The 12,368-nt window shown below is 39.8% G+C and overlaps 1 protein-coding gene across 6 annotated transcripts in view; it reads left to right on the top strand.

Annotated features, from left to right (window-relative positions):
- Positions 1 to 12,368, top strand: part of sbf1 (SET binding factor 1) — a 43,713-nt gene that overhangs the window by 5,669 nt on the left and 25,676 nt on the right. For all 6 annotated transcript variants that reach the window (XM_028423166.1, XM_028423147.1, XM_028423136.1 and 3 more), the window contains exons 2-3: positions 11,052 to 11,137; positions 12,039 to 12,176. In XM_028423166.1, coding sequence (XP_028278967.1) covers positions 11,052 to 11,137; positions 12,039 to 12,176 — 224 coding nt within the window. The remainder of the gene's footprint in view (positions 1 to 11,051; positions 11,138 to 12,038; positions 12,177 to 12,368) is intronic.

The following is a 12,368-nucleotide window of genomic DNA, read 5'->3' as shown; positions in this document are numbered from 1 at the left end:
TAAAATCCTAGAGGGGCGATTCCGGCGCGTCCAGCGGAGCGGTTTAGATTTGAAGATAGGGGTTTGTTAGGATTAGTAGAGCTGGCTGTGAGAGGCTGGCTTGCAGCTGTGGCAACCACATCACCATGCATGCAGGGAATGTACACTATTACTGCATTTTCATATTTTTTTTGCAATATAATTAGATAATTGTTAGATATTCATAATTTTCTAAAATTAATCATGAAAAAAATGGGAATGCTTTTGCCATCATTTCCTATTGTTGTGGGTGTTTTAGAATTATGGAACAGTGACTGGTGGTTGAAAATTAAGTCTTATCTTTATTAAGATGGCCTTCAGGTCAAATCTGTCTTTCAGAAAAAAAGGGAAATCTGCCTCCCAGATAACCACTGTGCCTGCTCTAATCTTATATGTAGCCTGTGATTGGTTTGACTATGCAGATTATATGACAGTTTTTGGTCTGGACTTAGTTTGATGCCTATGCTGTGGTTTTGTCTTTGCTCCCCTCCCCCCACAAATAAATAATCTTTAAAGGTTATTCATTGTTGTACCTGTTTATGTTGGTTTTACACTGTGATAAGCACTGTGAGTAATTTAGTTTTTGCTTGAGTCTTTTTGCTTGGTTTTTCCCAGGTCAAGTATATTCAGTTAAAAATAATAAACAGTACACTGTATATAATTATTTTAACCTTACACCTCATAATGTCCCTGTTTTAAGCAGTTATTTGGGGAATTCAAATAGGCCAGTGTCAGTCAGGCACTGACTGAGCTGAAACCCAGAAGTCTGCCTCCATTGTTTTACTGTCACTTGGCAAGTTCCTGTTTGGTTATGAGACACGCACATGTTTATTCGCTATTGGTTGCCCAAGTAACTACATGTAAGATCCGGTACATGTGCATGTGTACTTGGTGTGTACTTCAATGGTTCCTTTGCAACTTAGCTAAATCTGACACTAGAATATAGTAGAGCTGACAGAGAAGAAAAGAAGAATTGAAATGATGATTATAGGGATGTATTGTTGAGTGAAGATAATATTCTGGCAGCCAGAGGATGAGTTGTGATTGAGTGCAGCTGTGGTGTTTCCTGTTGCAGTATACAAGGAAATTTGCTTTGCATCTTCTTCTTGAGGAGCTGGTTGCATCGTAGCATATTTCCTGTATTTCATCAAGTCTGTGGTGTAGAACCAGTTTTATTAATATGTCCATATCGGCTGCTTTACTTTGTTGTCTGAATTCTCCTTGGTCTTTCCTTTTTAGGTACCTCCCAGAAAGGTTAGGTGTATCTAAATACTGTATGATGCTGCTGCACTGTGAAATCTTTCATTTACCAACAAATATTTCTCACCAGGCTGCTGTCCTTTTAAACCTGTTGCCCACTTAAAATTCTTTTAGAGCCACAAGATTGCATCTGTGACACCACCGTGTCAGCACTCATGCCATGTGCCTTCATCATCATGTGATTGTCACACTGGATTTCACACTAGCCTCAATGGCAAATACTGTCGTTATGTCCAGTATTTGTAGCCCTACTCACTGGCAAAGTTTTCCTCTGAGCTATATTCTTGACATCATAAATGTACCTAAATAAACTGCTACTTTAGAAAAACTATGAATATGTCAATTTTAGGGGTATCATCATTTTTTGTGCCCTTTGTGCCATTGGATATAAAAATTATTATATATGTAGTCTGATGTCTTTGTTTAAGAAATTGATGGGACACAGCCAGGAAAAGTGAGAAGAACTGTTATATGGGATCTGTGTTTGGTCTGTTACAGGCTAGACTCTGTGCTGAGGCTGCCAGCTTCTTGATAAATACACTGTGCTGCTCATTGTAACTCCTGTAGAGGCTAGTGACTTGACAGGGTCTGTAGACTTGCAGAGAGAGGTTTGTGAAGTCCAGATGCATATGAGGAGACCAAGATTATGGCTGCATCTGTAACAAAAAACTCATATTTTGCACTAATGTTTAGAATGAAGAAGTTCAGAATAGGATGTTGAAGCCAGGGCTCTATGAGACAGCTGGTACAATTCCTTTGGTACATGCAGCCACTATCAGAAGCAGCATCTGCTGCTAGCACTGGTGGGAGTCACCGATTCAGCTCAATGAAAACACTAAATGGGTGCTCTTAATCTTTTGTAAGGTAACTGTTTGCAAACTTTTAATGATTTTGATTCGTGGAATTGGAAATGGTCACAGCTAAGGTGAAGAATTCTTTTAACAGGGTTTGCATGTTGGGCATGGTGAATAATTAATTTATATTTCTGGCTCTTATAGACATGATAATGGTTACAAATGTTTTACTTCAAGTCATTCTCCTCTCTGGTAAGGTATATATATTTCAATGAGATGGGGCTGCTGCAGCTACATCAAATAATGTATTCTGGCTTCAAACCTCAACCTGCATGATAATAATGCAGTGATCTGTAATGGTGGCTGTTACGTATCATAATAGTTGTATGTTCCTGCCCTGTAAGAATTCTCTCTTATGCTGACAGAAGGTTTTATAACACGAGTGATGTTGTCAGACATGTTTTTCCTTCTGCCCTGACTCAAATCATGTAACATGCAGCTAACTAGGACCGAGTTTATAATAAACCACAGTGTTAAAACCATTTCACCGCCAACAAGTGGCTTAGCAGAAGTGTCTGTGATTAGACAATAGAGTTTATTCAAGTAACACATTTGTACCACTGATTCTTGTCCCTCTTCAGCAATATGTGTTTGTTTTAGACCAAAAATTACGATCTCAGACAACGCGATTTTGAGATCGTCAAAGCCATGGTTTTTGCACTGCTCCTAACTGAATCATGTTTTGGTTTTTCAAATGCTACGGCAGAAAACGAAAAGAAAACGGAGGAACTGGTCCACCTTTATGTTCAGTACTGTTTTTCCCAGCAGCAGCGGCGCGTCTTCTAAGCCTGTGTCTGTGTGTGTGTGCGCACGACGTGTGTCACAGTGGAAGGGCCGCGCGTATACGAATGTATGCTACGAGCGCGTACACGCCCACCTCTCTGAACATTACCAGCTTGTTATATTCAGGTTCGCTGCTGTTGTGCCGTCAGCAGCTCTTCTGTGTGTGTGTGTGTGTGTGCAGTGGGAGGGCCGCATGTGTACATCAGATGCAGAGGTAACAGCTGATGACGTCACCAAAACAATAACGCAGGCATTTGATGAAGAGGCTCCATGAGGACTCTAGTAAACGGTGGACAGAGGTGACAGCAGCAGCTCCGTTTGTCCTTAGATATGATTCCCATTGAAGTTTGATCATTTGTTCTAAATCACATTGAACTTTAAGAGTTACTTAAGTCTCAATACTGTATTTATTGTTTAACCTTAGGAGGCACACTTCAGTCTGTTTAAATGACTGTTGAATAATACTTTACAGAATTACATTAGTCTTCTTTTTAACCTATTTGAAATAAAACTTTATTTTGTTTTGTAATTGTTATTTAAATTTTCATGTTTATTGAAAACTAATACTGAGTGCACGTTATCAGAGTTTACTTTTAGATCTACTGATAGTTTTTGAGAAGTGACAGAGTAGGCTACCTGAAGTCATTTACACAGAAACATGCCAATTAGTGTCAATGTAAAAACAAATCGTGATCGTGATTTTATCATTAAAGTAAAAAAAGTAAAGTAAAATTTTTGCCATATCGCCCACCCCAAGGTATGATGTAAGTTTCTGTGATCTTTGCAAATGCTCTTGTGCACTAAAACTTGATTCGAAAAATATCGTGGATGTAATCGAAATCGCAATATTTGCCAGAAAAATCGCAATTCAATTTATTCTTAAAGTCGTTCAGCCCTAATACTGAACAAATCTATAAATCTATAAAAATGATGTGCAGATACACAAATGTATGATATGCTATGTATGACCATGATATGAGGACTCAACAGGCCAAAGTCTTTCTATTGAGTAGAAGTTGAATCCTAGATCCCCCTGATTCAGACTGAAAAGTAGCTGGCCTGTATCCTGTGAGACTTGGCAGGTTTACCTAGTCTATTGAATCCACTTGATGGCTCAGACTAAAACAGAGGACAGTCACAGACAGCTACCTGTATCTGTGGAAATGTAGTGGAAAGTCAGAATAACAGAGCTTGTGTTATTAATCATCACCCTGTGACATTTTGTCATGTATATCTGATAAAACTTATAAACCTTCAAATAACATCAGTTTGGTTACTCTAGCTGCTGTGTCCCTCTCTGAGGCCGCTTCCCCTCCTGGAAAGCCTTTCTTTTTTGTTTGGGGGGTTTGGAAGGTGAAGCAGGGTGAGGGTGGGGGTGGGGGGCACTAGTTTTGCAGGAAGGATGTGAGTTTGCTGAAGAGCTTTTGCACAAAGAAAACGTCCCACATTGTCTCCACGGCAACAGTGGTTGCCAGATGGAGCTTTTTTCACCCTCTTTGGTTTCTGAACTGCAGTTTCACTTAGCCAGTTGGTTTTGATCATAGATTGACTCATTTATGTCATCTTTCCCTTTGTACAACAGCAATTTCAGAGTTAAATGTCAAGTGTTGCATATGGATGTGCCCCACAGCTCTGTGAACTTAAGTGACTTAAGTTGCCTTTGTCCCACTGAGGGCACTCAGTATGTAACTGCTATGCTGATTTTAATCAGAGAGTGACTCACTCTGTATTACTCTCATATTACTCAACAAGACTGTCTGCTTGTCAGAAAGTGCACAAGAGAGTGCAATGTAGTCATGTGTGCTTGCTTGTGTGTAATGGGTGGACACCACATGGAGCAGTGTCAGAGGGTGTGGTAAAATGATTTCATAGTTTGGATGTTTAGTTCTGTGAAGTAGATCTGACTCTGATCATGTTGTGAAAAGTAATTCAGTTAAGGCCTCACTTGAAATGGTTGCAAATCTGTACACATGCATGCATAAAAGTGCAGACAGGATCTCTTTAGGCCCAAATGTAGCAGTCACCGTGGAAACAGCCTGATGTCGTGTCACTGTGGTTTGGAAGCTTGCAAACAAGAAGCTGTGGTCTGGTTCAGCATCAGGAGCATGACACACACACACAGGCAGACGTACACTTCTGAGCTACACACTTATTTTAACTCTGGTTGTCATTGTTTGTTGATCACATGACCAGTCCAGCTCATTTTGTCCTATGTTGCTGGTTGTAGTCATCTGTGTGAAGAGTCAATGTCAGCTTTGACACAAATGACACTTATTTCCACACTCCTGCTTTCATCACATTCAGGCTGATCATCTTATTTCCATTTTTATTTTTAGGCAGTTTTTTGGGGATCCAATGTGTGCCTCTTGGATAAGAGAAGCTTTCCAGATGCTTTCCAGAGATTTACATATCTTTTCTGGGCAGTAAGAAGTAAAACAAAATGGCTGGTTGGCAAACACAGATTTGGCTGTTACTGGCTGCTTCCTAGAGCGGGTTCAGCAGTGGACAAAAAAGCCTGTTTGCAGGCGGCACATTGATGTCTTCTCTTTGGTTGCTCAGCAGTGTGGAGACTGAATGCAGCGAAGATACAATGCAAGTGTGACTTGCTCATTGTATTTCTCAGACTGTAAAAGCACAAACTCTCCACTTTATACAGACATGATGCTGTACAGTGAAATTAGCAGGTGCGCTGTGATTTCTGTGCCTTTATTTGGTTGTTTTTGCAGTACAGTCTGTCGGTGTGTTTAGTGACCATTTGCCATTTTAATATTTAGTATGTAATGTATGCTAATCCATGCAGTTTTATGAGAATCAGTCAGTTCAGACAGTCTTATGCTAAATTCACTTTACTACATGGCATGTAAGATGCAAACATGTAGTTGTATAAATACTTATCAGCCTCTGGGAGAAAGAAAGCCGTAAAAATGAAACTGATAGCCCTCCAGTCACTAACCTGCTGTTGTTACACAACAGGTGGGCCTGATAGCTGGATGGTCATATCCTGGCAAGGCCACACTAGACAGTTCACATTGTCACAGTACACCTCATGCCACACACACACTGATAGTGAGCTCTTTGAAACCCTTTTCTTACATCATCCAAGCATTCATGCTTGCAGACTGCCGTCTCCTAACTAACCAGCAGCACTACTTACTCAGCTGTAATCTGTGACCTTTGACCTGCCACTGACCGGTGTGGATGTTTACAGTGTCTGGTGTATGGGCTTTATGATTGTGGCTAAAGTGAACTTAGTGACAGGCAAATATATGGTGCATGAGTAATATTGTCTTTAATTTGTTTGTTACACTTTAGTTGACCTGTCATTGAATACAACACAAGTAATGTCTCAATTTTACTTACTACAATTTTAATTTCGTCTTAAATGTAATATAAATAATAGAAACAAAATAAATACAGCATGTTAGAACAGGCACAATGACAGTTGTACTGCCTGAAGAACCTTTTTCACACAGGTTGGGTTTCCCCCTCGTGCATCATTTCCTGTAATTGGTCGGCAGCGTCACATGCAGAAAACATTGTAATATTTTATGTTTTTACAAGAATATTCTCCGTAGAAAAAGTGGTGTAGTGGTATTATACTGTATCTGTTGTGTAAATGTAGCCATGTGACTGATCTAGTGGTAGAGATACACCCCTTTCATCACACAGCACACATAACAAATGTTAGGAGATGCTGATTATGTCCCTGTGTTTATGGAAGGAAATACATTTAAATAAAATGTAATAAATTCCTATATTGATCATGGTTTCGTTTTAACCCACTAAAGTAACTTTTTGTGCCGCAGGGCTCTTTTTGCAGTGGTTGCACTGGTGTTCCTAACAACTTTTAACCGCATCACACTTAACATGGGTTCACATTTTTTGTATTTCTTTCTATATAATAATATTGACTTGTAAATGATTAATTAACAATCTGGTCAGCAAAAAATTCTTTATTTGAAGCACAATTATACAGAAAAAGTAATGTATTGAGAAACTGCTGGTGCTTAAAGTGCTTTACTAAGCTGAAATTTAACTTAAACCATTTCAAGACAAATAAAATCTAAATTAAAAGTGCAAGTTTTTAAGGGCTTCACATCTCATGGCTTAAAGTCTTATGGACTATCCTCCATTGCAGTCACGTTCCCCTCCGATGGCCAACTCCTGTACTTTCTTGATCTTTGTCCTTGGCTGAACCAGCTTGCCACACTCTCTTCCAGACTTGGTCACTGATTCCTATCAGATCTTCCACTGTGTCTGAATGAAGGGATGCTCTAATGTCTGATTAGATCCTCTTCTGAGCAGAGAACCCTCTCTCACAAACTGCAGCTGGGACAGGCAGGACCAGCATAATGTGTACACGGTGCAGGATGTTTTGGGAAAAAAAATACATTTAAGAGATTTATTTAAGCAATGTACGTTACATAGAAAAGCACAATCTTAAGAAAGAACAATAATAAACTGATCTTGTACTCTGAGCAGTATGGCTGTTTGGTCAACATGGGCTCCCAAAGACTGAGATAGGTCTTGTATTTGCACATCCATTACTTTTTTAAGTTTAGTGGCAGCAACACCATCTCCTGCCAGCTTGGATGCCTCTCCTTGAGTGTTATTGTCTGAATGTTGCATAAACCATAGAGAGTAAGTTAGATGTTAGAAATATCTGTTCAAATAGATTGTCCTCTGTTTAAATGGGAGACAGCCATACATATACCTGGGATCTGTAGATTGCCATTTCACCCTTTTCTGTTTTCTGTAGAACATTGATGAACTCAATTTCTAAAATTTAAGTAAAATATAACAATAGCGTAAGTGGCTCTAATGAAAGTAATATTCTGAACGAATGCACTGGCCTTTGTAGCTCGGCCTGCAATGTCTGCATTGGCAAAGGAACCTGCCAAATGGTCCATATGGTAGTGCAGCAGTGAACTGTCCTGGTTTAAGAAAGGTCTCCAGGGCCCTTGAAAAATGTGGGAGCCACCTGTCCCCTTCACCCACTGGTTGTCAGAACCATTGACCTTGTGCTCTCTCATTGATTTTGGGCTGAAATTAAGGATGCACCGAATATTCGGTAACCGAATATATTCGGCCGAATATTGGAAAAAAAGCCACATTCGGCCTTAGGTTTTGTGAGTTAATCTGTGTGTGATGCAATCACGCAATGTAGAGTGACCCTGTGACCTGGTGCCAATTAACATGTCGGCGGTGTGGAGATATTTCAAAGAGCGATAACAGAATTGCAGTTTACAATGAACATTCAGCCAACTTATCTAGAGGGGGGTACTCCGCACAGAGCTTAAGGACTACTACATCTTTAGTTTGTCACCTAAAAGCCAAACATTCCGAACCTAGGTGTGAGAGAGAGACGGCTGCAGCAGCTAGAAGGAAAGCTGATCACAGGACGCCCACTCTGTCTGTGTCTGACGTCTTTGAAAAGAAATAAGTTTGCAATGGACAGTGCCAAAGCAAACGGAATCACAAAGAAGATAATGACATACATGGCTTTGGATGAAAAACCGTTTAGTGTTGTGGAGGACATTGGCTTTCAGAGGCTTGTGGAACACATAGAGCCCCGTTACACAATACCTAGCAGACAGTATTTGTCGGATGTGTGCTTCCTGGAGATGTATGACTGTGTTGCAACTCGCGTCCACAAGCTCTTGGTTCAAGATAATGATGCTCATCTCAGCTTCACGACAGACATATAGAGCTTGGATGTCAGCCTCACCAGCATTCTGAGTTTAACTGCGCAGTGGGTCGACGAGGATTTCAAGTTATAAAAGATTGTACTTTACTCACAGGAGTTCAGAGGATCTGCACTGTATTTTATTTTTTTATTTTTTGAAAAGGAAAGGCTGCCGTAATATTTAACAAATGTCAGAATATTAAATAAAACTCTACTCTACTCTACTCTATAAAACGTGGCTACTAACCCCTCTCGGTTTCAGTCAGACTGCAGCACACTCATTTTCAAACACACACATGCAGGAACATCTGGATTATGGCCAATCAGAGGGAGGGGGTCCCGCCCTTCACTAACTCTGATTGGTTTAGACCACGTCACAGTGTTGCAGGGCTTGGACACTGGTTATAGCAACACAGAGAGCTCTGAAGCTGCACAACACCGGTTCAGCACTTCGACACAATTCACCACGAGACTAAACATGCTTATGTATACAACGTGCTATCAGAGAGAGTCCTTGTTGTATGAGTGAAGTTCTCTGCCTTCTTACTGGCGGCACTCATGGCAGCGCCACCCATTAGTTCTCTTGTCCAGTGCTCTTGTGCCATCTCTATCAGTTTCTTTTATGTGTTTCTGTCTACATCGTGGCACTTTTAAAATTCACTGCAGCTGTCTGCAGCGGCCCGATGCGCATACACACAGGCAAACGCGTGCGCACACAAACACACATGCAGACACATGTGCGCACATACAGGTGAGCCCACTCCCACCAGGAGTTAGAGAGTGCGTGCTGTTTGGCTCTCTGTTGCTCATGACATGCTAGTTGGTTTGACCTAACTCCATTGACTATGCTCAGATAAGCCATGGTAATAGGCCTACCACTACTCATAATAATAATATTAATATCAATCAATAATATTAATAATATTCATAATAATTGGGGGCCTTTCCAGTGTGAAATGTTCTTTGAAATTAAAGTTTATTGATCTTTAAAAGGGTGTACTTGCATTGTATGTCGTTGTAATTATATTAGTTGAAAATGGTCTCAAAATGACAATATTATTGCTTATCGCAACGATTTCTCTTGACAATTAATTGCCCAGCAAAATTTGTTATCGTGACAGGCCTAATTATGTTATATCACTCTTTGGACTCATTTATTTGAGACATCGTTGGTTTCATTAAAAAGTGGATGTCTTTTCATTCCACAGGTTTTTAACATCAATGAATAAGGGTAAAATTCATCCCCTGCTACATGTAGTCATCGGCTGTTGTAGCATACCTTCCCATTTCCCAGCCCTGTGCATAGGGTGGACTGGACAACAACATGAGAGCGGCCTGTGTGTCACTCCCAGCACTTTCATTTTCTACTCATTCAGGCACTCCTCTCTCGGCTGCAGGATGTCCTGCTTTATGGTCTGAATAACCCTGTGTGTTTTGCTTGTAATTCTCAGACATCTTATTGCTACAGACCATAAGACTGATAAGGAGATAGTTGAAAGGCCGTTTATGTAGCATATGAATAGCCAAAAAGGCAGTTTATTGAAAACATAGTCATGTGAAATAACCTCATTCTTTCACATTAAAAAATATATTACCAGTACTGGTACCAATCATCTGAAAACTAAAAGGAAATTCACCTCCTATATTTGATTACTTAATGCAACTATCTGCAAGAGAGGGAATGACTTAAGCATTTCTCTTTGTTTTGGGTGCTGGGCTACTTTCTTTCTGTCAATTGTCTTTGTTTTTGTTTGTTTTAGTTCAGTTGGCAAAGGTTGCTTTCTTTGTGAAACAATGAGCACAAAATGTTTAGGAATAGTCTAATGCTGCTGAAAACCTCTCCTTTATTTATTTTATTTTATATACCCATCCTTTGTATTGGGAGGTTAAGTGTATTCTGTGTGTGGATGAATGCTGCCATTTAGCAGCCTGCAGGGCTTCAGCTGGAACCAAACTGAAAGACAGGCTTGTAGTGGTTACATAAGTCAGTCTTGTTGTGTCATTGTGCTGCTGTGATGAGGCAGATTCAGCCAGCAGTGGAAATTGCCTCATTAGCCAGCAGGAAACAAGCATTTTAACACATCTCACTAATGTTTAACAAGCAGATATGGACTCATTAAATCAGTTTGACCTGACAATATGGATATTAAAACAGCTGCAATTAATAATCTTCCAACTTGTGTTTACAATTCTGCCTCTGATATGATCAAGAAGATGCAAATGTTTTACAGTATCTCAATTCATAGTAGTTTAGTCATTTTAACTAGTTTGAAATCATGTTTTATTTGCATGTAAACATACAACAACTGAAAACATTATAAAAGACGTCACTGCTGGAAAAAAACTTCTGTTCTAAAAAAGAAGCTTATTATTAGGAATAAACAGACAACAAACAAAGAGAATAACATGAATTGACCTCTACATTTGTCCCTGTCTGTGTCTTCCTGCAGTGGAGGGTGAAGGTCAAGGTCGCATTCTCCAGCGGTTTCCTGAGAAAGACTGGGAGGATAGCCCGTTCCCACAAGGCATAGAGCTGGTAAGTCAACACTTCCACTCATGTTCCTGTGTCCTTCAATGGCTAGAACAAGACACTTTAGCTTATCAGGGTTAAGGAATTAAAGCAGAAAGTCTTGACTTCGCTCACATCTTAAGTTTCAATTCAAATTCAGCGTGATGAAAAACATATTAAGGTTCTAATATCTATTAAACTGATGCATGTTCTGCCAGGGGTGAGGAATGTTTTGGTGATTCCCTGACTTTTCTGCCATGCAAAATAAAACCTTTTTACCACCACATCACCTTTACGACTCTAATTATATATTTTACACTGCATTTATTAATGACATATTTAACATTGTATGACACATTACATACACACAGTGTATGTGCTCTGATTCAGATGTAAACTGGATAACTAAAAATGGTTCTCTAAATGGTGTCAATGTTGATTTAATGAATGATTAACGAAGCAGATGGCATGTGTAATGTGTTTACACAGAAACCTAATGACAGTAAGTCAACTTGATGAATAATGACACTTGATCTCGGCATTATTTGCTCTGTTCATTCAGCATAATGTGATGGTATTGACTGCTTCATTAGTGTTTCATGTTTTACAAGTCAATTTTAAATTATATAATTATAAAGGACTATAAAGAAGTGTCACATCTGTTTCCGTTCAGTTTTAAATCATTGTAGAGCAGATGGAAAGTTTCCAGAACCTGCTCTGTTGCATTAAGCCCTGCCCTGAATGAATCACCCTAAGGTGTTGTAACATGTGACCCACTGTTGGATATGTTACTCAGGCTGGTATGTACACTAATCTTTCTCTCTCTTTGTTTTTTTTGTTTGTTTGCACTTTGTTCCTGATTCATATGCATGTCCCCACTTCACCTCTGGCCCAACACTGCTATCTTTGTGCCTTTGCACCTGTCCAGTTCTGTCAGCCCAGTGGCTGGCAGCTCGTTCCTGAGCGGCAGCCTTCCTCCTTCTTTGTAGCGGTTTTGACTGACATCAACTCAGACCGTCACTACTGTGCCTGCTTCACCTTCTGGGAGGGCTTAGACAACCCACAGGTGAGATAGTTATCACTTATTCACTATCACAGGGATATATGCTGTCCATCAGTTGGGGCAACAACAATAAATCCTGAGAGATTAAAAATTGCTATGATTGTGCACAAATTATGTTGTCCAATAAATGTGTGTTTGAAGTAAAATGAGTGTTTTTGCCACTACACTCGTATGTAACATGTTCTCACCCTGATG

Source organism: Parambassis ranga, chromosome 2 (genome assembly GCF_900634625.1).
Source record: "Parambassis ranga chromosome 2, fParRan2.1, whole genome shotgun sequence".
Lineage (NCBI taxonomy): Eukaryota > Metazoa > Chordata > Actinopteri > Ambassidae > Parambassis > Parambassis ranga.
This window is presented reverse-complemented; position numbering and strand designations above follow the sequence as displayed.